At 43.2% G+C, this 26,258-nt stretch overlaps 1 protein-coding gene across 6 annotated transcripts in view; it reads left to right on the forward strand.

Moving 5' to 3' along the window:
• The window catches only part of CACNA1A (calcium voltage-gated channel subunit alpha1 A), a 469,601-nt gene that overhangs the window by 299,108 nt on the left and 144,235 nt on the right, over nucleotides 1-26,258 (forward strand). For all 6 annotated transcript variants that reach the window (XM_073587384.1, XM_073587383.1, XM_073587379.1 and 3 more), the window contains exons 25-31: nucleotides 2,993-3,092; nucleotides 5,289-5,449; nucleotides 8,872-9,009; nucleotides 9,771-9,972; nucleotides 10,773-10,937; nucleotides 11,833-11,943; nucleotides 12,837-12,920. In XM_073587384.1, coding sequence (XP_073443485.1) covers nucleotides 2,993-3,092; nucleotides 5,289-5,449; nucleotides 8,872-9,009; nucleotides 9,771-9,972; nucleotides 10,773-10,937; nucleotides 11,833-11,943; nucleotides 12,837-12,920 — 961 coding nt within the window. The remainder of the gene's footprint in view (nucleotides 1-2,992; nucleotides 3,093-5,288; nucleotides 5,450-8,871; nucleotides 9,010-9,770; nucleotides 9,973-10,772; nucleotides 10,938-11,832; nucleotides 11,944-12,836; nucleotides 12,921-26,258) is intronic.

Below are 26,258 nucleotides of genomic sequence, written 5' to 3' on the forward strand. Positions count from 1 at the left end.
GCTGTCTTGTCCTTGTTAACACTTTCCCCTAATGATAAGAACAATAAAATGCTGTAAGCAGATCATTTTATGGCAGTGCTGAAATTCAGCGGAAATGTATTTTTTTTAATATCAAGTTAATTTTAATGGCAAGGAATGACTTAAAAAAAATTTTTTTTCAATTCGTCTGAGAACTCTTCATCACAATTTAGAGTTAATGCAAATTCCCGCTATAAAAAGTGAAGCAGCAAATTTTGTCAAAACCAAAATTCATGTCAGTCTCAAAACTTTTGCCAATGACTCTATAGTCAACTGTTTCTTAAAGGAGTTATCCACTACTAGGACAACCCCTTCTTAAAATAAATGTTTGACCCCGAAAAAATAATAAAGCCTATGCTTCCCTCCCGTGTCGGCTCCGTTCCAGTGGTGTCGGCACTCACGGTCCTGGGGATGTGATGCAGTGGAATGACACGTGATGCCCGGTGCCCAATCAGCGCTGTTGTCATGAAGAGGAAGTCCAGATTGCAGCTGATCTCCGACTTCCTCTAAATGTTCAGTTTGTCTGAAGGTGGAGACAGTGACGCCAGGGCTAATTGGGCGCCGGGCATCACGTGTCATTCCACTGCATCACAGCCCCGGGAAGCGTGAGTCCGACACCATGGGAACGATGCCGCCACAGGAGGTGAGTACAGGCTTTATTATTTTATTGAGGCCAAACATTTAGTTTAAGAAGGGGTTGTCCTAGTAGTGGACACCTTTAAAGACTTCCGATCCGCTCACCTTCTTTAAAATAATTTTTTTAAAAATAGAATTACAAAATATTGCCCTATTTATCAGAAGTCTAATTATCTGCAGTGTTTCTTGATGAACAGCGATCTGCTGTGACTTGCGCATGCACCAAATATATATTTACAGCTGCATATTATGGAGCTTTGTTGCCAAGACAGATATGGGTTGCAAAAGTGAGACTCATATCTAACAGACAATTACAGCATATTCACAGGATATGCTATAAATGTCTGAGACAGAAATAAGCCACTGAAGGTAAAGAAAAGGAGATTCCTTAGAGTTTGCATCCCACTCCAGCCAGTGCCAGGGACTCAAAGAATCCACAGTGGGCTTACAAGGAGTGAAGCAACATCTTCTGGTTAATAAATCTCCATTTCCATTAAACAATGCAGATAGCAGGTTGAGAATCTCCAGAAAATCATATAAATTTATCAGTGGGTCCCGTCTTTTTCTCCACTGTTCATTCTTGGTGGAAGTGATGAGATAGTGTGGCTTCTTAAGTCATTTTCAACAATGTTTAAACGCCATATTCCACCTTTTTTCTAACCCTCGCTGTCACACAGGACATGTCATCTCATAAAAAGTGAGTTAAAGGGGTATTCCCATCTCCAAGATCCTATCCCAATACATAGTAAGTGTAATAATAATAATAGCAAATACCTCCAATTAGAAATGTAGTATAGTTTTTCTGATTCACTGTATCTCTTCCCTCATGTTCAGGCATTGCAAGACCTTAGGAATCCCCATGGCTATGACCACTAGCAACTAGCTAACTAACTGTCACTATATCAATGGTCGTAACCATGGATCCCAAAGGTCTTGCAGTGCCTGCGCATAAGGAAAGAGACATAGCTAATCAGAAAAACTATACAGCTTTTCTAATTGGAGGCATTTGCTAACATTATTATTATTACATCTGCTATATATTGGGATAGGATCTTGGAGATGGGGCTATGAAGCCTGTACAAATACTTACCCTTTACATCAGTCTTCAGCACTATTGATAAATCTCTTCTACTATGTAAACCAAACCCAGCTCAGCATATGGAGATTTCTAGCAAGGAATGATGTAAATATATGTGAAAATTATTTTGGATTAGCATTTTATGCCTCTCGTCTTTGGCCTGTGCCAGGACAGGAAATATATTAGCTTATTCTTTAGGCTACAGTGCTAATCTGCACTGTGTGAACCACGCCTACAAGAGTTCTCGCTGATGAGTCGTCTGAGTTTTTTTTGACACATTTTCTCACAATTAATGTGCACATAATATATCCATGTGACATTAATTGCTCACTATCAGTGAAAGGAGGCTTGGGTTTGAAGGGCATGAGAAAAAAACGATCTCGGCACTGGCTGGAATGGGTGGTTATCGTCATAGTGTTGAAATACATTTGTTTTTTGAAGGTGTTTGTTGTGTCTTGTATTTGTCTCATGTGTGTGTGATTAATTCCCTCTCTTCCAACACCGGCTGCCTCCTTTAGGAGTAACCAGCGGTAATGTCCATTTGTCCTCAGTCTTTCTCTTCTCTGTCTTCTTCACCACTTTTGCCCGCACATCTCCACCTTACAGTGTACAGTAATTTGGGCCCATCCAGTCCCTGGGTGCATTGTGACAGGCGCACAGTCATCTCCTGACAGCTCCTCAGTGGCATCAGACACTGTCTGTACAGTGTGCTAGTGAGGACCATGTGGGATTCGAGGATCCACCGCAATTGTGACACTTAGGGATTTCCGCATTTCATTTAGTGCTATGAATGCAAATCTCAAAGGGGAGGGTGTGATCTTAGGACAGATGGTAAATTCTCCAGGGCATTTGACATGTAAGCACCTAGGAGTTTCCAATACCCAGCTCCACTAACAGTTCTCTCTTATTTTTCTTTTTCTCTTCTTTCCTTTCCATCTAATTTTCTTATCTTTAATATCTCTGCTCAATCTAAAATTTCTACTCTTTTATATTTATATCTGGTCTGCCTGCATGTTTTATGACTATGTTTCATTTTTCTCTACCATGCACGGTCATGTCCCATGCTCATCTCTGTCTCTGGCTTCTTCCTCGACGGTTCTGTCTTTCTTCTTTGCTTCTTAATTTTCTTTCTTTCTGTAATGTTAATTCTCCTTTCTTGGTAAACCTCTTCTTCACTTTCTTCCTAACATCCTCCTCCTGACTACTTCTGCCTCTTCCTCCTCTTCTCGTTTTCCTCTTCTTTTTTTGGTCTCACAACAGAGGTGGGAGTAAAGGAAAGGACATTAGCACCATCAAATCTCTGCGTGTTCTCCGTGTCTTGAGGCCTCTGAAAACCATTAAGCGACTGCCCAAACTGAAGGTTAGTACCACGTGTATAACTCCGCCTAAAATCAGATGATGTCAAATTATATAATTCATCAATGAAGCATGCTGACAATGATGGAAAAATATAGTGGTCATCTCTCATGAAGATGCTGGACTTGTCACCACAGATGCCATGTTTCTCTAAATAAGTACTTGAGTGATGAGCTCAGGAGTTACATGTCACACTGTGACGGACTTCATTAAGGAATGAGAGCCTCACACTGTCCCTGGAGCTGGGACCCTAACTATCCCTGTCCCGTGGGTACTCTTAAAGGTGGAAAGGCCTGAGTCTCCGACCATACTGTACTCCGGTAAAAACCCTAATCTGTCCCTTCCCCACCCCATGAGGCATGGGAGAGAAATGAAAGGTAAACCAGACACAAAGACAAAACAGGGATAACAGAGAACTTCTATCATACAAGAACACTCACCAACAATAGGCAGGAAGATAGGGACAGGGAGGAATAAACTAAATGGGAAAAGGGACCAGTACTACAGCAAACTACAGATCACCACAGCTCCAACTCCAAACTTCAACTAATTAGCTTTAGTACACAGCACAGGAAGACAAATCTCCAATAGCAACAACAAACTCTTATTCAGTACAGCATCTCCTAAGAGCAATAAAGTAGAGCTTTCACTGGCAAGACAGAGAGGGTCAGGCCAGGTTTTATAGGAAGAGTTAATGACCAGATCAGAAGCAGTTAAAATGGAGCTGTATGTTTCTGACCTGCATAGAAAGGGTCGTTAACCTCTTCAGAAACAAAGGGGCTCCATGGAAGATCTGCAATTCACAATACGTAGTGATCTTCGACCCCCAGATCTCCCAGGTTGGCGTCACACACTCATGGCATTACATTTGGGAATGGCAAACTGGCCATGTGCCTAGGGCCACCATTTCCTACAGTGCGCCCCTGATGAACAGACTTCCAGCAGTAACTGGATGCTAATCAGTCTACAGTCGGCTCCTGTTTTCAGGAAGTGTTTGTTTTCAGTGAGAACTTTACCTAATAATAGGGAGAACTGTGATACTGTTTGTAAAGTATCTATCTATCATTGTTATGCGGAACTTATTTGGGCACATTATGCCGATATTTTATACAAGCTCTGTGTTTGGTAGCAATATTTGGGTAATTTATAATAAATATGAACCCTAAATATATATGGTAATATTTGGACTCTGTATATAGGCACCTTTAGGCATTATATGGCAGTATTATTTAAGAGCAGTATTGTGTGAGCACTGTATGGTAACATTATTTTGCAAGCTATGGCTTCCAAGTGGTATATATATTCTGGTAACATAGTGTAGGGATTGACGCTCTCAAGTAGGCATTAGGTAGCGTTCAAACAGGCAATGCAGTTTGGTCCAAACAGGTGCAGTTTTATTGATTTTCATAAAACTCTAGCGAATTCAAAAACTAAAACAAAAACAGCCTCTTCTGGGCACAAACGTATCAAAGCAATTAGGTAAACAGTTTGTTTAGCAGGCCTGTATGTAAGTGCAGGCTCACCTGAACAGACTACAGTCCTCTCTCCTTGTGCAGACTTCTTACACAGAAGAGATGTGATAAGACCAGTCTCGGTATCCCCTTCAGTCTGAGCTCCAGCAGCTTCCATCACCAAACAGAAGTGTTCAACTCTGGGTACAGTTCACACTGAACAGGCTGCAGCTTCTATAAGTTTCTCTGCAGTTCCAACACACAGACTGCTCAGCTTTCCTAGCTAACCCATGCAGTCTCCATTCAGAAAGAGACTCCGACACGTCTCTCTCTCAGCTCACATTTTGGCTGAATACTCACCAGCTTCAGCACATTCGACTGTGCTACATCTAGCAGACTGACACCCCTGGGGAACACAGGCGCTGCTTCTAGTGTAAAGCTTGGCAGGTGCATCTAACTAATACCTCCAGTGCTAGGATATGAGTATATGCATATTATATATAAATGTATGTGTATATACACATAGCGGACTGGGCAAAATTTTATTTTTTTTTCTTCACTATTTTCCTAAAATCTGGGAATTTGTTATATAAACTTATATATGTATGTCTATCTATCTATTTATCTGTCTGTGTGTGTATACTTATATATATATTTACATATATCAAGATACCAGCACTAATATTAACTTCCTAATTAGTTTCTTACCTTAAACTGACCTAATGCTGCCGTTGTCTCTCACTCTTTAGGCTGTTTTCGACTGCGTAGTGAACTCCCTGAAGAACGTCCTGAATATCCTCATTGTTTACATGCTCTTCATGTTTATCTTCGCTGTTGTGGCGGTCCAGCTTTTCAAGGGAAAGTTTTTTTACTGTACAGATGAATCAAAGGAGTTTCAGAGAGACTGCAGGTGAGTGACTACTAAAAAAAAACCTATGATATTAAGAATGTGCTGCTGGTAATTCAAATAACATCTTCAAAAATGAATACATACACCGCCTTCCAAGTTATTATACAAATGTTATTTTTCTATGATTTTCCTGAATGATCGATGCAAATGAGTCAATATAATGTTAAAATCTTCTATAATTAGAGGATAAATCCTAATTTATTGGACCAACCTCTCAATGATAACAGTATTTTTTTCAAAACTGAAAATGCCATGTTCTAAATGATCCTGCATAACAGTTTCCAAACATTCTATAGGTTGTAAAGAACTGAAAATGGTCATTTGTTGAATTTGCTATGTATGATAGATAGGGTGCACTATATAGCAATAGACGGAAACAAAATATGCATGGGTGCTAAGTCCTGTATAGAATGTGTTTGATAGGGATAAAAAGAGGAGAAAGCACCAATAGAGATAGGACATGCACACCTGATGAACCATAGGAATACGTTTTTATTAACACATACAGTACAGACCAAAAGTTTGGACACACCTTCTCATTCAAAGAGTTTTCTTTATTTTCATGACAATGAAAATTGTAGATTCATTCTGAAGGCATCAAAACTATGAATTAACACATGTGGAATTATATAATTAATAAAAAAGTGTGAAACAACTGAAAATATGTCTTATATTCTAGGTTCTTCAAAGTAGCCACCTTTTGCTTTGATTACTGCTTTGCACACTCTTGGCATTCTCTTGATGAGCTTCAAGAGGTAGTCACCGGAAATGGTCTTCCAACAGTCTTGAAGGAGTTCCCAGAGATGCTTAGCACTTGTTGGCCCTTTGGCCTTCACTCTGCGGTCTAGTTCACCCCAAACCATCTCGATTGGGTTCAGGTATGGTATCTGTGGAGGCCAGGTCATCTGGCGTAGCACCCCATCACTCTCCTTCTTGGTCAAATAGCCCTTACACAGCCTGGAGGTGTGTTTGGGGTCATTGTCCTGTTGAAAAATAAATTATGGTCCAACTAAACGCAAACCGGATGGAATAGCATGCTGCTGCAAGATGCTATGGTAGCCATGCTGGTTCAGTATTTCTTCAATTTTGAATAAATCCCCAACAGTGTCACCAGCAAAGCACCCCCACACCATCACACCTCCTCCACCATGCTTCACAGTGGGAACCAGGCATGTAGAGTCCATCCATTCACCTTTACTGCGTCGCACAAAGACACGGTGGTTGGAACCAAAGATCTCAAATTTGGACTCATCAGACCAAAGCACAGATTTCCATTGGTCTAATGTCCATTCCTTGTGTTCTTTAGCCCAAACAAGTCTCTTCTTCTTGTTGTCTGTCCTTAGCAGTGGTTTCCTAGCAGATGTTTTACCATGAAGGCCTGCTGACAAAGTCTCCTCTTAACAGTTGTTGTAGAGATGTGTCTGCTGCTAGAACTCTGTGTGGCATTGACCTGGTCTCTAATCTGAGCTGCTGTTATCCTGCGATTTCTGAGGTGACTCGTATGAACTTATCCTCCGCAGCAGAGGTGACTCTTGGTCTTCCTTTCCTGGGGCAGTCCTCATGTGAGCCAGTTTCTTTGTAGCGCTTGATGGTTTTTGACAGTGCACTTGGGGACACTTTCAAAGTTTTTCCAATTTTTTGGACTGACTGACCTTCATTTCTTTAAGTAATGATGGCCACTCGTTTTTCTTTACTTAGCTGCTTTTTTCTTGCCATTCAGTAGGACTATCAGCTGTGTATCCACCAGACTTCTGCACAACACAACTGATGGTTCCAACCCCATTTATAAGGCAAGAAATCCCACTTGTTAAACCTGACAGGGCACACCTGTGAAGTGAAAACCATTTCCGGTGACTACCTCTTGAAGCTCATCAAGAGAATGCCAAGAGTGTGCAAAGCAGTAATCAAAGCAAAAGGTGGCTACTTTGAAGAACCTAGAATATAAGACATATTTTCAGTTGTTTCACACTTTTTTGTTAATTATATAATTCCACATGTGCTAATTCATAGTTTTGATGCCTTCAGAGTGAATCTACAATTTTCATAGTCATGAAAATAAAGAAAACTCTTTGAATGAGAAGGTGTGTCCAAACTTTTGGTCTGCATACACAATAAGTAAAATCATATAAAATTACACATAAAAAAGACAAAAACAGACCGCACCCCTGTGTATAACAATGTGAAATATCCACATAAATGACGCGATACAATAACAATATGAAACGCAGTGGATAATGCGCTCATGAGAGTTGTATATTAAGCCTCCTACATGTTTCCAGTAGGCGTGCTGCACAGAATATTCAAATGGACACATCACAACAAGGTATAACAAAATATGGCTAATCCCGAGAGACACAATAAAATAACATCTGGTAGAGTCAGGTATATAAGGCTGCCATATTAGCAAACAGTGTAAGAGATAGCAGTGTAGATATCGGGTGTCCCCAAGGGAAACAATAAAGTTTCAAGAGGGATGAGTCGTGATGGGCTCTTATAATCAAGCCAATAAGACCTGAACATGTGCAGAGCACAAACGCTATAAGAGCGGCACATGCCCTACAAAACTGGCTGCAATACACCTTGGAGTGACATATCCATAGGAGCCAGAGAGTGGCAGCAAGGTATCAAGTTACTATAAGCATGGTAGCAAAGAGAGGAGACAGACGAGGCAGGGCAGGCTCACGTGTATCGCTGCAAACAGCTTCGTCTGTCTGGGCCGCTGCAACCATTTCTGCTTTTGAGCACTGTTTCTGGGTGGCCAAATAGTTTGTTTATGCACAACTTCAAGCCTCTGGAAAATCCTACAACTTGAGGTTTGTGGGACCAGCAGCTTCAAATACCTGTTTGTTGCTTTGCAGCTGCTCTTTTGATCTGATGAATTTGTCAGGCCGAAACCATCCTCATTATGCCTTCATCTGCACGAACCGTCTGTGCTCTGTATCAGCTACAAATCTCTTCAAAGTACGATGATCAGGCTTCCATTTTCGTGAAATATCTAATGTTTTCATACCTTATACAAGACATTGCATTATTTGATGTGTTTTGGCAGCACAGACACCCTTTTTCTTTCCCGTATTTCTTTAAACCTGTGGCTGCTTAATAATGTGGAACGTCCTTCTTAAGTAGTTTTCCTGTAAGTGGGCTCACCTGGCAAACTAATTGTTTGAGATTGATTTGAGTGATTCTAGGAGCCTTAAAACAAAAACCATCCATGATTTTATGTGAAAAACCAAAAATTACATCTTTTTGACACTTACATCCAAATTTCATAACAATTTGGAACCCAGTGTACGGCCTGCAGTGATGATTTCTACATTTTATTTGGCAAAAATATATTTTAAGAGCATATTATGGACTTGAGTATTGCAATAGCAATTTATTTTATTTATGAAGAATTATTTTTTCCGTGTCTGTCTTTCTAGAGGAGAGTATCTGGTATATGAGAAGAATGTAGTCAAAGCCCAGAAGCGTGAATGGAAGAAATGGGCATTCCACTATGACAATGTACTGTGGGCCTTGCTCACCCTCTTCACTGTGTCTACAGGGGAGGGTTGGCCAGAGTAAGAAAATGTGTTTTTATGCATGTGTCTAATTGCATGTGGTCGGTCTATAGGTCAGGTGTTTTTTAGGCTTACTATTTTACAATGTCTAGGAATCAATGTGTGTTATGACTAATGTGATAGCACAGATCCGTCGCTCAGGGATCAACGCTGCTTAGACCTCTACATCTCATGGCCGGGTTCTGTTCCTTTGTTTTTTTGGTATCGTCATTTGCTTTGATTAAATGTCTGTAGTGGGAGTTAAGTTAGCACACATGTTGGAGATAATAATAAATAAAGGATCGGACCTTGGCCAGTTATTGTGGACCAGTTCTGGTTTGAAGTTCAGATCTGATTTAGTGCAACAAGTGATAAAATGTAAAACCACTGCAAGGAAAAATGAGCATTAGCTTCTTATGTCGCCTTATAGTCAGTTTCTCACTGAGGGATCCTCCTAATAGAAAGGACTCGTCCAAAGTATAACATATAAGAGTCAACTGGACAATCACAATCATCCAAATATTTTTGTGGGTATTGATCATAGATGGGGAGGTGTCATCATCAATAGGAGGCTTGGACACCACATCCATTTATTTAATCCGCACATCTATAACCTTCTGGTCAAATACTGAGCATGTTATCATTGTCATTTCCATACCCTAGATGCCCCAGTTCTCACGTTTGGGCTGGACATGGTAGAATGTGCATGTATATATGTAAAATGTCTTTTTGAAACCATATATTCCTCTTACTGTTGTCTACTTACCCCATTATTTCTGCAGTGTACTCAGGCACTCTGTGGATGCCACCTATGAAGACCAAGGACCCAGGCCCGGATTCCGCATGGAGATGTCCATATTTTATGTTGTATATTTTGTAGTTTTCCCTTTTTTCTTTGTCAACATTTTCGTAGCCTTGATTATCATTACTTTCCAGGAACAGGGGGATAAAATGATGGAGGAATACAGTCTGGAAAAGAATGAGGTACATATCTAAGCTCTTGTAGCCAGTAGTCATTTTTTAATAAAGGTCCTACATCTGCATTGTGGTGGTCCAGCCACCTTCACTGCTGCTCAGAAGTATCACACAGTGTGAGCCAGACATGGTAATGTAACGTTGGCAAATGCATGAGCCCTGAAGAAGAATGTTTCATTTTATAGACCTAAACCAGCCGTAGTTATATACCCATGTAGTCACCACAGGTCTACATTACAGAAGATACATTATATTACAAAAGTGCCCATTTTCCCTCTTCCCTTTAGTATTTTTTAATTTTTTATTTCTTTTAAATCCGCCATTCCGTTCCAGACATGTGGGCCTCTTTATTTAGTGCTCATTTATATGTTGTTTTTTTTTCTAAAAAGGTGTGGCTCACGGGGTTAAGTATACAGAGCAGCTGAGAGACACGCCCCCGAGGATCCTGCGAGCCACACCTACTTGCAAAAAACATAATAATTTGCACCAAATAAAAAAGCCCATATCCCTAGAACAAGAAGGCACATTAAAAAAAGAAAAGAGCTGAATACTCATGAGAGCAGCAATGAGAAAAAACTGCATACTTTTGACCTGGTGATAGGTACTGTAGTCTCACCTAGGTGAAATACAGATTAAAATACCTGGGTAATATACCGGTATGTCACTTGATGGAGTATTTCACAGGTTGATGCAAAATATGTTTTAAAAATTCTTCAATATGGCAGTGTAGTCTCTGGGAGTTATGGATCTGTATCATACGTGTGTATAAGGTCTTTATATGTTTTAAACTTTTTATTTTCATTTTACAGAGAGCTTGTATTGATTTTGCTATAAGTGCCAAGCCGCTAACCCGCCATATGCCACAAAACAAGCAAAGCTTTCAGTATCGAATGTGGCAATTTGTGGTGTCGCCCCCTTTTGAGTATACGATTATGGCTCTGATCGCCCTGAACACCATTGTGCTGATGATGAAGGTAAGAAGAAATTTAATATGTCCAGAATAATAGATTTGTGCTTTTTTTTTTTTTATACAAACTTGATATACAAACTTTGAGATACGTCATAACCACATGCTGCTTCTTATGGAGAGTGACATGCCAGGGTAAGGAGGGTAAGCCATGCAATGCTTCTCTAGGAAATTTAATATGCAAATTGTCTCTTCAGAGAGGAAGAGGACTTAAACTCCAGCGCCACCTTTTGGAAGTAGTCAATATTGACCCTTTAACGAGCCTTGCCATTTAACTTCGGATAAAAGCCAAACCAGGATCTCTGTTTGCAGACACGTGTTTCAGAGTGTTTTACCTCCTCAGTGCAAAGCTTGAGATCTGATATGGCTGTATGAGAGGCCTTTGACTGGGGCATAAGGAGTAATGTTTCTCCTCAGGCTGGGGTCTTGCAAGAAACTCGGACGAGTCTCACACATCAATACCCGGCACTGCCGCCGGCACTCGGATCGGAGCGTTCAGTCGCATGTAATTCTGTGCAGCTGAACACTCTGATCCGAGTGCCGGCGGCAGTGCCGGGTATTGATGTGTGAGACTCGTCCGAGTTTCTCGCAAGTCTGACCCCGGCCTTATGGAGAGTGACATACCTGAGTTGCCAGGGTAAGGAGGCTTATAGGCCATACATAAGAACATGATGAAAAACACCAACAAACATGTATGTGATCACACAACACAGAGACGAATATGTACAACACACAGGCCCACAACAGAACAGTTACGTTTTTGACTGTCAGAACAGATTTGCTTTTTTCAGTTGTTTGGAAGTGTATATTAGAGACTTACGGTTGAAACCGTTCATGGTGTCAGCCTTACTACCTGCTTATGGCCAGTCTTACACATACCATACACTATTTTTCTCTTGTAGTTTCATGGCTATTCCAACACGTATGAACAAGTCCTGAAAACATTTAATATCGTCTTCACATCTCTCTTCTCTCTGGAGTGCCTGCTGAAGATCATGGCTTTTGGGGCTCTGGTGAGTATCACATACAAAGGAAGAAGAACGCCTCTCCTTAGCGAATAAGAGGTGCACGGATAGAGTCACAACCCTTACGAGACAAAATATATGGAATCCGGCACTCTAAAAAAAGCGTCAATTTATTTGGTACACTAGTTCTTGATTTCAATAAAATATAGCCCTTTTTTAGAGTGCTGGATTCCATATATTGAGTATTAAATACACTTTTATATTTACAGTTTAATACCATTTATTGCACAGTGCTGTTTACATGTTGCAATCATATTGTAATCTAATTTATCCATGTTACGCAGACTGGGGACAATTCGCCAGGGGCCCAATTACCATAGATCTATTGGTATTTTTTTAGGGTTTATGGCATCCTAAACATTTCCTATGGGGGAGGAAAGTGGCGGGCAAGTCTTAATCACCATGTAAAATCTTAAAGGGAATCTGTCAGCAGGTTTTTGTTATTTAATCTGAGAGCAGCATAATGTAGTGGCAGAGACCCTGATTATAAAATGTGTCACATACTGGGCAGTTTCAATTAAATGTGGTCAGTAGGAGATTATCACTGGAGGACTAGTTGTCTCAAGCCATGTAGTCCTCCTGTTTTGTATAACATTGTGCCCACCACTGATTGTGCATAGGCAGAAAATTGCCAGTGTACGCAGAAAGCTACGAACCACTGGTGTGGTTGTGGTTACAAGTCTAGAGTTCAGCATTCAGAAAACTAGTATCTACAGTGATTTTATTAATAATGCAGCAAGCAGCCTAGTAAGTGACACATGACTGGAATCAGGGTCTCTGTCGTACGTCTTGCTGCTCTCGGATCACATAGCAAAGACCTTAAAGTAGATTCCCTTTAGTCTAATACTCACAGTCTGGTCTTTGTTTTCTCTTTGTTGTAGAACTATTTCCGAGATGCTTGGAATATCTTTGATTTTGTGACTGTACTTGGAAGCATTACAGATATCGTAGTTACAGAGTTCTGGGTAAGTTCCCATAAAGTATAGAAATTAGTTCTCTCTGCAGTGGTTCTGTGAGCACCCCTGAGAGTCACTATGCAGAGTAATACAGATGACAAGTTTATCTAAGTCTGTCTTCTATTGAGAAGAGCACATGAGTGTGAGTGGTGCAGGTTTACCTAGTGATGAATTGTGTGACTGTCTCTAGGAGTCTTCTATGGGGAGTCCGAGTTATCAAATAGGAGAAAGACAAGCTATGGTAGGCAATACATCAAAATCAAATAAAACAGGAGGCCTGAGCTGTTCGTCTGCGTACAAAAAGCCATTGTATTAGGATGGAAGGAAAAAATCTTTAGCACAATTAATCCTACACTCCTCAATATTGCTGAATAAGTTATGGAATTCTGCAAATAACAGGTTGGAAAGACATGCTAATGATCTGCAAATCATCGATTTATTCAGTATGGAGACATCCCGGCACTTCCAGCCTCGGCTGCCATCAGTGAGGTTATTAATGATCGTCTGAGGAAGGTTCTGCTGCTGAATGCACTTAGGCAAATCATCAAAATCCACATCTGGCAGCTCCTGTGTAATCTCCTACCAATGACGTCCCAGATGTGCTAGATCAGAGACAAATCTGAAGATGCTGCAGGCCATAATAGCACATTTAACTGTCACGGCAGCTGCTCAAAGTAGGTTCAGCAACATGCATCCTGGCATTTTCATGTTGAAAACCGGCACCTGGGACACTTTGCAAAAATGACTGTACCACTGGTTCCATGATTGATCCATTTTGTACTGCAAGGGAAATTGGATGTCACATAGCATACTTAAGGCATCAAACAGTGCCTATACAAAACATCATAAGGCACTGCCAGCAGTGGTTCTTGATAATTTTCCAAAGTGCATTCAGAGCAGCAAAACGTTCCTCAGATGACCATTAAATACCCCATTGATAGTAGCCTTGGCTGTAAATGCGGGGAGGTTTGCACGTGGCACTCATACTCCATATTGTATAAATTGAGATATTTTGAAAATTTTGTTTCTATTTTTTCATTATATGCAGATCGTTAACATGGCTATTCATCCTGTGATTTTCATACTTCCATGATTTTTCCTTCTTTCAGTGCTGAGCAGTGTAGTTTCCACATATAAAGGAGTTTTCTGTTCCCACCACTGCTAATATAGTGATAATTGGAAAAATATTTATAGGGTTAGATAATAAGACACCTCAAAATATGGAATCTCTTTCACCTTCATACATAAATATTGCCATATTATTAATACATGTTGTGTAGATCTAGAATACAGAGTATACAAGGACTGCTGTAGTGTTGTACTGTGCTTGTGTGCCTTTATGTGTGACTTGCTTCATCGAATGCTGTATTATGTAGGAATATAGAGCGTTGCTTCAACAAGAGCATACATTACCTTGATGGAGGCGCCATGGAGGACTGTAGTTGCTCTTTTGGACACTTAGTCTCACATGATAGAACAGATGCTGTAAAAACTAACATTCATTGGGCCTTAAATATCCCGTAGATGTCTCGTTGCCTGGTATAGAGGGGGCTTTTCATTGTTTCTGTGCTTTGCGTGAGTGGTGTATTGGCTTGTGCCAGTGGTGCGGTGCTCTGAGTGGGTGGAGCAGTGCCCTGTGGGGCGGTGCTCTGAGTGGGGGGTGGAGCAGTGCCCTGTGAGGAAGTGCTCTGAGTGGGTGGAGCAGTGCCCTGTGGTGTGGTGCTCTGAGTGGGTGGAGCAGTGCCAGGGGTTGTGCTCTGAGTGGGTGGAGCAGTGCCCTGTGGTGCGATGCTCTGAGTGGGTGGAGCAGTGCCCTGTGGGGCGGTGCTTCGAGTGAGTGGAGCAGTGCTCTGTGGGGTGCTGCTCTGAGTGGGTGGAGCAGTGCAATGTGGTGCGGTGCTCTGAGTGGGTGGAGCAGTGCAATGTGGTGCGGTGCTCTGAGTGGGTGGAGCAGTGCTCTATGGGGCGGTGCTCTGAGTGGGTGTAGAAGTGCGATGTGGGGTGATGCTCTGAGTGGATGGAGCAGTGTAATGTGGTGCGGTGCTCTGAGTGGGTGGAGCAGTGCCAGTGGTGTGGTGCTGAGTGGGTGTAGCAGTGCCCTGTGGGGTGGTGCTCTGAGTGGGTGGAGTAGTGCCCTGTGGGGCGGTGCTCTGAGTGGGTGGAGCAGTGCCGGTGGAGCAGTGCCAGTGGTGAGGTGCTCTGAGTGGGTGGACCAGTGCCAGTGGTGCGGTGCTCTGAGTGGGTGGAGCAGTGCCAGTGGTGCGGTGCTCTGAGTGGGTGGAGCAGTGCCCTGTGGGGCTCCCTCTCTACTGTAATGATCACTGTATTTCTGTCTTGTCTTTTTCATGTCTCTCTCTATCCCTCTGATATATTGGCCCCCGGCAAAAAAAAACTCATCCAAAATGCACTATGAATCTCATGTGTCCATCCATGAAACTGGTCTGTGTCTCCATGCCAACTACACCCCACCTCCCCCCATACCTAATACAACCCTAACCCCAACCCCACGCACAAATTCCTGCTGCAATCTCCTCCATCTACAATTGCATCGCAGAACCCGGTTGGTTTGTAATTTATAACCTAATGCATAAACATTACCTGCTGCATGTCAGAGGTTGTGCACTCAAACTCACCCCATCCCTCACTCTTGACATGTCTATCTAAATCTTTTTTATGTTCTCCTGATCTTCTGCGTGAAACCCTTTCTTCTTCTGCCAGGAACATCACTGCTTCCACATCTGTAGTACACCTCACTACACCTGCTGTCTATTCATACAGTGACATCGCTGCTTCCACATCTGTAGTACACCTCACTACACCTGCTGTCTATTCATACAGTGACATCGCCGCTTCCACATCTGTAGTACACCTCACTACACCTGCTGTCTATTCATACAGTGACATCGCTGCTTCCACATCTGTAGTACACCTCTCTACACCTGCTGTCTATTCATACAGTGACATCGCTGCTTCCACATCTGTAGTACACCTCACTACACCTGCTGTCTATTCATACAGTGACATCACTGCTTCCACATCTGTAGTACACCTCTCTACACCTGCTGTCTATTCATACAGTGACATCGCTGCTTCCACATCTGTAGTACACCTCACTACACCTGCTGTCTATTCATACAGTAACATCGCTGCTTCCACATCTGTAGTACACCTCACTACACCTGCTGTCTATTCATACAGTAACATCGCTGCTTCCACATCTGTAGTACACCTCACTACACCTGCTGTCTATTCATACAGTGACATCGCTGCTTCCACATCTGTAGTACACCTCACTACACCTGCTGTCTATTCATACAGTAACATCGCTGCTTCCACATCTGTAGTACACCTCTCTACACCTGCTGTCTATTCATACAGTGACATCGCTGCTTCCAAATCTGTAGTACAACTCTCTACACCTGCTGTCTATTCATACAGTGACATTGCTGCTTCCACATCTGTAGTACACCTCACTACACCTGCTGTCTATTCATACAGTGACATCATTGCTTCCACATCTGTAGTACACCTCTCTACACCTGCTGTCTATTCATACAGTGACATCACTGCTTCCACATCTGTAGTACACCTCACTACACCTGCTGTCTATTCATACAGTGACATCACTGCTTCCACATCTGTAGTACACCTCTCTACACCTGCTGTCTATTCATACAGTGACATCACTGCTTCCACATCTGTAGTACACCTCACTACACCTGCTGTCTATTCATACAGTGACATCACTGCTTCCACATCTGTAGTACACCTCACTACACCTGCTGTCTATTCATACAGTGACATCATTGCTTCGACATCTGTAGTACACCTCTCTACACCTGCTGTCTATTCATACAGTGACATCATAGCTTCCACATCTGTAGTACACCTCACTACACCTGCTGTCTATTCATACAGTAACATCGCTGCTTCCACATCTGTAGTACACCTCACTACACCTGCTGTCTATTCATACAGTAATATCGCTGCTTCCACATCTGTAGTACACCTCACTACACCTGCTGTCTATTCATACAGTGACATCGCTGCTTCCAAATCTGTAGTACAACTCTCTACACCTGCTGTCTATTCATACAGTGACATCACTGCTTCCACATCTGTAGTACACCTCACTACACCTGCTGTCTATTCATACAGTGACATTGCTGCTTCCCCATCTGTAGTACACCTCACTACACCTGCTGTCTATTCATACAGTGACATCATTGCTTCTACATCTGTAGTACACCTCACTACACCTGCTGTCTATTCATACAGTGACATCGCTGCTTCCACATCTGTAGTACACCTCTCTACACCTGCTGTCTATTCATACAGTGACATCATTGCTTCCACATCTGTAGTACACCTCTCTACACCTGCTGTCTATTCATACAGTGACATCGCTGCTTCCACATCTGTAGTACACCTCACTACACCTGCTGTCTATTCATACAGTAACATCATTGCTTCCACATCTGTAGTACACCTCTCTACACCTGCTGTCTATTCATACAGTGACATCATTGCTTCCACATCTGTAGTACACCTCTCTACACCTGCTGTCTATTCATACAGTGACTTCATTGCTTCCACATCTGTAGTACACCTCACTACACCTGCTGTCTATTCATACAGTAACATCGCTGCTTCCACATCTGTAGTACACCTCACTACACCTGCTGTCTATTCATACAGTGACATCGCTGCTTCCACATCTGTAGTACACCTCACTACACCTGCTGTGTATTCATACAGTGACATCGCTGCTTCCACATCTGTAGTACACCTCACTACACCTGCTGTCTATTCATCAAGTGACATGGCTGCTTCCACATCTGTAGTACACCTCACTACACCTGCTGTCTATTCATACAGTGACATCGCTGCTTCCACATCTGTAGTACACCTCACTACACCTGCTGTCTATTCATACAGTGACATCGCTGCTTCCACATCTGTAGTACACCTCACTACACCTGCTGTCTATTCATACAGTGATATCGCTGCTTCCACATCTGTAGTACACCTCACTACACCTGCTGTCTATTCATACAGTGATATCGCTGCTTCCACATCTGTAGTACACCTCACTACACCTGCTGTCTATTCATACAGTGACATCGCTGCTTCCACATCTGTTGTACACCTCTCTACACCTGCTGTCTATTCATACAGTGACATCGCTGCTTACATATCTGTAGTACACCTCTCTACACCTGCTGTCTATTCATACAGTGACATCGCTGCTTCCACATCTGTAGTACACCTCTCTACACCTGCTGTCTATTCATACAGTGACATCGCTGCTTCCACATCTGTAGTACACCTCACTATACCTGCTCTCTATTCATACAGTGACATTGCTGCTTCCCCATCTGTAGTACACCTCTCTACACCTGCTATCTATTCATACAGTGACATCATTGCTTCCACATCTGTAGTACACCTCACTACACCTGCTGTCTATTCATACAGTGACATCATTGCTTCCACATCTGTAGTACACCTCACTACACCTGCTGTCTATTCATAGTGACATCATTGCTTCCACATCTGTAGCACACCTCACTACACCTGCTGTCTATTCTTACAGTGACATCATTGCTTCCACATCTGTAGTACACCTCTCTACACCTGCTGTCTATTCATACAGTAACAACGCTGCTTCCACATCTGTAGTACAACTCTCTACACCTGCTGTCTATTCATACAGAAACATCACTGCTTCCACATCTGTAGTACACCTCTCTACACCTGCTGTCTATTCATACAGTGACATCGCTGCTTCCACATCTGTAGTACACCTCACTACACCTGCTGTCTATTCAGTGACATCACTGCTTCCACATCTGTAGTACACCTCACTACACCTGCTGTCTATTCATACAGTGACATCACTGCTTCCACATCTGTAGTACACCTCTCTACACCTGCTGTCTATTCATACAGTGACATCGCTGCTTCCATATCTGTATAACACCTCTCTACACCTGCTGTCTATTCAGTGACATCACTGCTTCCACATCTGTAGTACACCTCTCTACACCTGCTGTCTATTCATACAGTGACATTGCTGCTTCCACATCTGTAGTACACCTCTATACACCTGCTGTCTATTCATACACTGACATCGCTGCTTCCACATCTGTAGTACACCTCTCTACACCTGCTGTCTATTCATACAGTGACATCGCTGCTTCCACATCTGTAGTACACCTCACTACACCTGCTGTCTATTCATACAGTGACATCGCTGCTTCCACATCTGTAGTACACCTCACTACACCTGGTGTCTATTCATACAGTGACATCGCTGCTTCCACATCTGTAGTACACCTCTCTACACCTGCTGTCTATTCATACAGTGACATCGCTGCTTCCACATCTGTAGTACACCTCACTACACCTGCTGCCTATTCATGCAGTGACATCACTGCTTCCACATCTGTAGTACACCTCGCTACACCTGCTGTCTATTCATACAGTGACATTGCTGCTTCCCCATCTGTAGTACACCTCTCTACACCTGCTGTCTATTCATACAGTGAAACATCATTCCTTCCACATCTGTAGTACACCTCACTACACCTGCTGTCTATTCATACAGTGACATCGCTGCTTCCACATCTGTAGTACACCTCACTTCACCTGCTGTCTATTCATACAGTGACATCGCTGCTTCCACATCTGTAGTACACCTCACTACACCTGCTGTCTATTCATACAGTGACATCGCTGCTTCCACATCTGTAGTACACCTCACTACACCTGCTGTCTATTCATACAGTGACATCGCTGCTTCCACATCTGTAGTACACCTCGCTACACCTGCTGTCTATTCATACAGTGACATCGCTGCTTCCACATTTGTAGTACACCTCTCTACACCTGCTGTCTATTCATAGTGACATCATTGCTTCCACATCTGTAGTACACCTCACTACACCTGCTGTCTATTCATACAGTGACATCACCGCTTCCACATCTGTAGTACACCTCACTACACCTGCTGTCTATTCATACAGTGACATCGCTGCTTCCACATCTGTAGTACACCTCACTACACCTGCTGTCTATTCATACAGTGACATCGCTGCTTCCACATCTGTAGTACACCTCACTACACCTGCTGTCTATTCATACAGTGACATCGCTGCTTCCACATCTGTAGTACACCTCACTACACCTGCTGTCTATTCATACAGTGACATCATTGCTTCCACATCTGTAGTACACCTCACTACACCTGCTGTCTATTCATACAGTGACATCGCTGCTTCCACATCTGTAGTACACCTCACTACACCTGCTGTGTATTCATACAGTGACATCGCTGCTTCCACATCTGTAGTACACCTCACTACACCTGCTGTCTATTCATACAGTGATATCGCTGCTTCCACATCTGTAGTACACCTCACTACACCTGCTGTCTATTCATACAGTGACATCGCCGCTTCCACATCTGTAGTACACCTCACTACACCTGCTGTCTATTCATACAGTGACATAATTGCTTCCACATCTGTAGTACACCTCACTACACCTGCTGTCTATTCATACAGTGACATCGCTGCTTCCACATCTGTAGTACACCTCTCTACACCTGCTGTCTATTCTTACAGTGACATCATTGCTTCCACATCTGTAGTACACCTCTCTACACCTGCTGTCTATTCATACAGTAACATCGCTGCTTCCACATCTGTAGTACACCTCACTACACCTGCTGTCTATTCATACAGTGACATCGCTGCTTCCACATCTGTAGTACACCTCACTACACCTGCTGTCTATTCATACAGTGACATCACTGCTTCCACATCTGTAGTACACCTCACTACACCTGCTGTCTATTCATACAGTGACATCACTGCTTCCACATCTGTAGTACACCTCTCTACACCTGCTGTCTATTCATACAGTGACATCACTGCTTCCACATCTGTAGTACACCTCACTACACATGCTGTCTATTCATACAGTGACATCCCTGCTTCCACATCTGTAGTACACCTCTCTACACCTGCTGTCTATTCATACAGTGACATCGCTGCTTCCACATCTGTAGTACACCTCTCTACACCTGCTGTCTATTCAGTGACATCACTGCTTCCACATCTGTAGTACACCTCTCTACACCTGCTGTCTATTCATGCAGACATCGCTGCTTCCACATCTGTAGTACACCTCTACACCTGCTGTCTATTCATACAGTGACATCGCTGCTTCCACATTTGTAGTACACCTCACTACACCTGCTGTCGAGTCATACAGTGATATCGCTGCTTCCACATCTGTAGTATACCTCTCTACACCTGCTGTCTATTCATACAGTGACATCGCTGCTTCCACATCTGTAGTACACCTCTCTACACCTGCTGTATATTCATACAGTGACATCGTTGCTTCCACATCTGTAGTACACCTCTCTCCACCTGCTGTCTATTCATACAGACATCGCTGCTTCCACATCTGTAGTACACCTCTACACCTGCTGACTATTCATACAGTGACATCGCTGCTTCCACATCTGTAGTACACCTCACTACACCTGCTGTCTAGTCATACAGTGATATCGCTGCTTCCACATCTGTAGTACACCTCTCTACACCTGCTGTCTATTCATACAGTGACATCGCTGCTTCCACATCTGTAGTACACCTCTCTACACCTGCTGTCTATTCATACAGTGACATCGCTGCTTCCACATCTGTAGTACACCTCTCTACACCTGCTGTCTATTCATACAGTGACATCGCTGCTTCCACATCTGTAGTACACCTCTCTACACCTGCTGTCTATTCATACAGTGACATCGCTGCTTCCACATCTGTAGTACACCTCTCTACACCTGCTGTCTATTCATACAGTGACATCGCTGCTTCCACATCTGTAGTACACCTCTCTACACCTGCTGTCTATTCATACAGTGACATCGCTGCTTCCACATCTGTAGTACACCTCTCTACACCTGCTGTCTATTCATACAGTAACATCGCTGCTTCCACATCTGTAGTACACCTCTCTACACCTGCTGTCTATTCATACAGTGACATCGCTGCTTCCACATCTGTAGTACACCTCAATACACCTGCTGTCTATTCATACAGTGACATCGCTGCTTCCACATCTGTAGTACACCTCTCTACACCTGCTGTCTATTCATACAGTGACATCGCTGCTTCCACATCTGTAGTACACCTCTCTACACCTGCTGTCTATTCATACAGTGACATCGCTGCTTCCACATCTGTAGTACACCTCTCTACACCTGCTGTCTATTCATACAGTGACATCGCTGCTTCCACATCTGTAGTACACCTCTCTACACCTGCTGTCTATTCATACAGTAACATCGCTGCTTCCACATCTGTAGTACACCTCTCTACACCTGCTGTCTATTCATACAGTGACATCGCTGCTTCCACATCTGTAGTACACCTCAATACACCTGCTGTCTATTCATACAGTGACATCGCTGCTTCCACATCTGTAGTACACCTCTCTACACCTGCTGTCTATTCATACAGTGACATCGCTGCTTCCACATCTGTAGTACACCTCACTACACCTGCTGTCTATTCATACAGTGACATCGCTGCTTCCACATCTGTAGTACACCTCTCTACACCTGCTGTCTATTCATACAGTGACATCGCTGCTTCCACATCTGTAGTACACCTCTCTACACCTGCTGTCTATTCATACAGTGACATCGCTGCTTCCACATCTGTAGTACACCTCAATACACCTGCTGTCTATTCATACAGTGACATCGCTGCTTCCACATCTGTAGTACACCTCTCTACACCTGCTGTCTATTCATACAGTGACATCGCTGCTTCCACATCTGTAGTACACCTCACTACACCTGCTGTCTATTCATACAGTGACATCACTGCTTCCACATCTGTAGTACACCTCTCTACACCTGCTGTCTATTCATACAGTGACATCGCTGCTTCCACATCTGTAGTACACCTCTCTACACCTGCTGTTTATTCATACAGTGACATCGCTGCTTCCACATCTGTAGTACACCTCTCTACACCTGCTGTCTATTCATACAGTGACATCGCTGCTTCCACATCTGTAGCACACCTCTACACCTGCTGTCTATTCATACAGTGACATCGCTGCTTCCACATCTGTAGTACACCTCTCTACACCTGCTGTCTATTCATACAGTGACATCGCTGCTTCCACATCTGTAGTACACCTCTCTACACCTGCTGTCTATTCATACAGTAACATCGCTGCTTCCACATCTGTAGTACACCTCTCTACACCTGCTGTCTATTCATACAGTGACATCGCTGCTTCCACATCTGTAGTACACCTCAATACACCTGCTGTCTATTCATACAGTGACATCGCTGCTTCCACATCTGTAGTACACCTCTCTACACCTGCTGTCTATTCATACAGTGACATCGCTGCTTCCACATCTGTAGTACACCTCTCTACACCTGCTGTCTATTCATACAGTGACATCGCTGCTTCCACATCTGTAGTACACCTCTCTACACCTGCTGTCTATTCATACAGTGACATCGCTGCTTCCACATCTGTAGTACACCTCTCTACACCTGCTGTCTATTCATACAGTAACATCGCTGCTTCCACATCTGTAGTACACCTCTCTACACCTGCTGTCTATTCATACAGTGACATCGCTGCTTCCACATCTGTAGTACACCTCAATACACCTGCTGTCTATTCATACAGTGACATCGCTGCTTCCACATCTGTAGTACACCTCTCTACACCTGCTGTCTATTCATACAGTGACATCGCTGCTTCCACATCTGTAGTACACCTCACTACACCTGCTGTCTATTCATACAGTGACATCGCTGCTTCCACATCTGTAGTACACCTCTCTACACCTGCTGTCTATTCATACAGTGACATCGCTGCTTCCACATCTGTAGTACACCTCTCTACACCTGCTGTCTATTCATACAGTGACATCGCTGCTTCCACATCTGTAGTACACCTCAATACACCTGCTGTCTATTCATACAGTGACATCGCTGCTTCCACATCTGTAGTACACCTCTCTACACCTGCTGTCTATTCATACAGTGACATCGCTGCTTCCACATCTGTAGTACACCTCACTACACCTGCTGTCTATTCATACAGTGACATCACTGCTTCCACATCTGTAGTACACCTCTCTACACCTGCTGTCTATTCATACAGTGACATCGCTGCTTCCACATCTGTAGTACACCTCTCTACACCTGCTGTCTATTCATACAGTGACATCGCTGCTTCCACATCTGTAGTACACCTCTCTACACCTGCTGTCTATTCATACAGTGACATCGCTGCTTCCACATCTGTAGCACACCTCTACACCTGCTGTCTATTCATAGTGACATCACTGCTTCCACATCTGTAGTACACCTCACTACACCTGCTGCCTATTCATAGTGACATCACTGCTTCCACATCTGTAGTACACCTCTCTACACCTGCTGTCTATTTATTCAGTGACATCATTGCTTCCACATCTGTAGTACACCTCTCTACACCTGCTGTCTATTCATACAGTATCATCGCTGCTTCCACATCTGTAGTACACCTCAATACACCTGCTGTCTATTCATTCAGTGACATCATTGCTTCCACATCTGTAGTACACCTCTCTACACCTGCTGTCTATTCATACAGTGACATCATTGCTTCCACATCTGTATTACACCTCACTACACCTGCTGCCTATTCATAGTGACGTCACTGCTTCCACATCTGTAGTACACCTCTCTACACCTGCTGTCTATTCATTCAGTGACATCATTGCTTCCACATCTGTAGTACACCTCTCTACACCTGCTGTCTATTCATACAGTGACATCATTGCTTCCACATCTGTAGTACACCTCTCTACACCTGCTGTCTATTTATACAGTAACATCGCTGCTTCCACATCTGTAGTACACCTCACTACACCTGCTGTCTATTCATACAGTGACATCGCTGCTTCCACATCTGTAGTACACCTCTCTACACCTGCTGTCTATTCATTCAGTGACATCATTGCTTCCACATCTGTAGTACACCTCTCTACACCTGCTGTCTATTCATACAGTAACATCACTGCTTCCACATCTGTAGTACACCTCACTACACCTGCTGTCTATTCATACAGTGACATCATTGCTTCCACATCTGTAGTACACCTCCCTACACCTGCTGTCCATTCATACAGTGACATCACTGCTTCCACATCTGTAGTACACCTCTCTACACCTGCTGTCTATTCATACAGTAACATCGCTGCTTCCACATCTGTAGTACACCTCCCTACACCTGCTGTCCATTCATACAGTGACATCACTGCTTCCACATCTGTAGTACACCTCTCTACACCTGCTGTCTATTCATACAATGACATCATTGCTTCCACATCTGTAGTACACCTCACTACACCTGCTGTCCATTCATACAGTGACATCACTGCTTCCACATCTGTAGTACACCTCTCTACACCTGCTGTCTATTCATACAGTGACATCGCTGCTTCCACATCTGTAGTACACCTCTCTACACCTGCTGTCTATTCATACAGTGACATCGCTGCTTCCACATCTGTAGTACACCTCTCTACACCTGCTGTCTATTCATACAGTGACATCACTGCTTCCACATCTGTAGTACACCTCTCTACACCTGCTGTCTATTCATACAGTGACATCGCTGCTTCCACATCTGTAGTACACCTCTCTACACCTGCTGTCTATTCGTACAGTGACATCGCTGCTTCCACATCTGTAGTACACCTCTCTACACCTGCTGTCTATTCATACAGTAACATCGCTGCTTCCACATCTGTAGTACACCTCTCTACACCTGCTGTCTATTCATACAGTGACATCATTCCTTCCACATCTGTAGTACACCTCTCTACACCTGCTGTCTATTCATACAGTGACATCGCTGCTTCCACATCTGTAGTACACCTCTCTACACCTGCTGTCTATTCATACAGTAACATCGCTGCTTCCACATCTGTAGTACACCTCTCTACACCTGCTGTCTATTCAAACATTGACATCACTGCTTCTACATCTGTAGTACACCTCACTACACCTGCTGTCTATTCATACAGTGACATCACTGCTTCCACATCTGTAGTACATCTCACTACACCTGCTGTCTATTCATACAGTGATATCACTGCTTCCACATCTGTAGTACACCTCACTACACCTGCTGTCTATTCATACAGTGACATCACTGCTTCCACATCTGTAGTACACCTCTCTACACCTGCTGCCTATTCTAGTGACATCACTGCTTCCACATCTGTAGTACACCTCTCTACACCTG

Source organism: Dendrobates tinctorius, unplaced genomic scaffold (genome assembly GCF_039654945.1).
Source record: "Dendrobates tinctorius isolate UK_male_01 unplaced genomic scaffold, ASM3965494v1 ptg000099l, whole genome shotgun sequence".
In the NCBI taxonomy this organism is placed as follows: domain Eukaryota; kingdom Metazoa; phylum Chordata; class Amphibia; order Anura; family Dendrobatidae; genus Dendrobates; species Dendrobates tinctorius.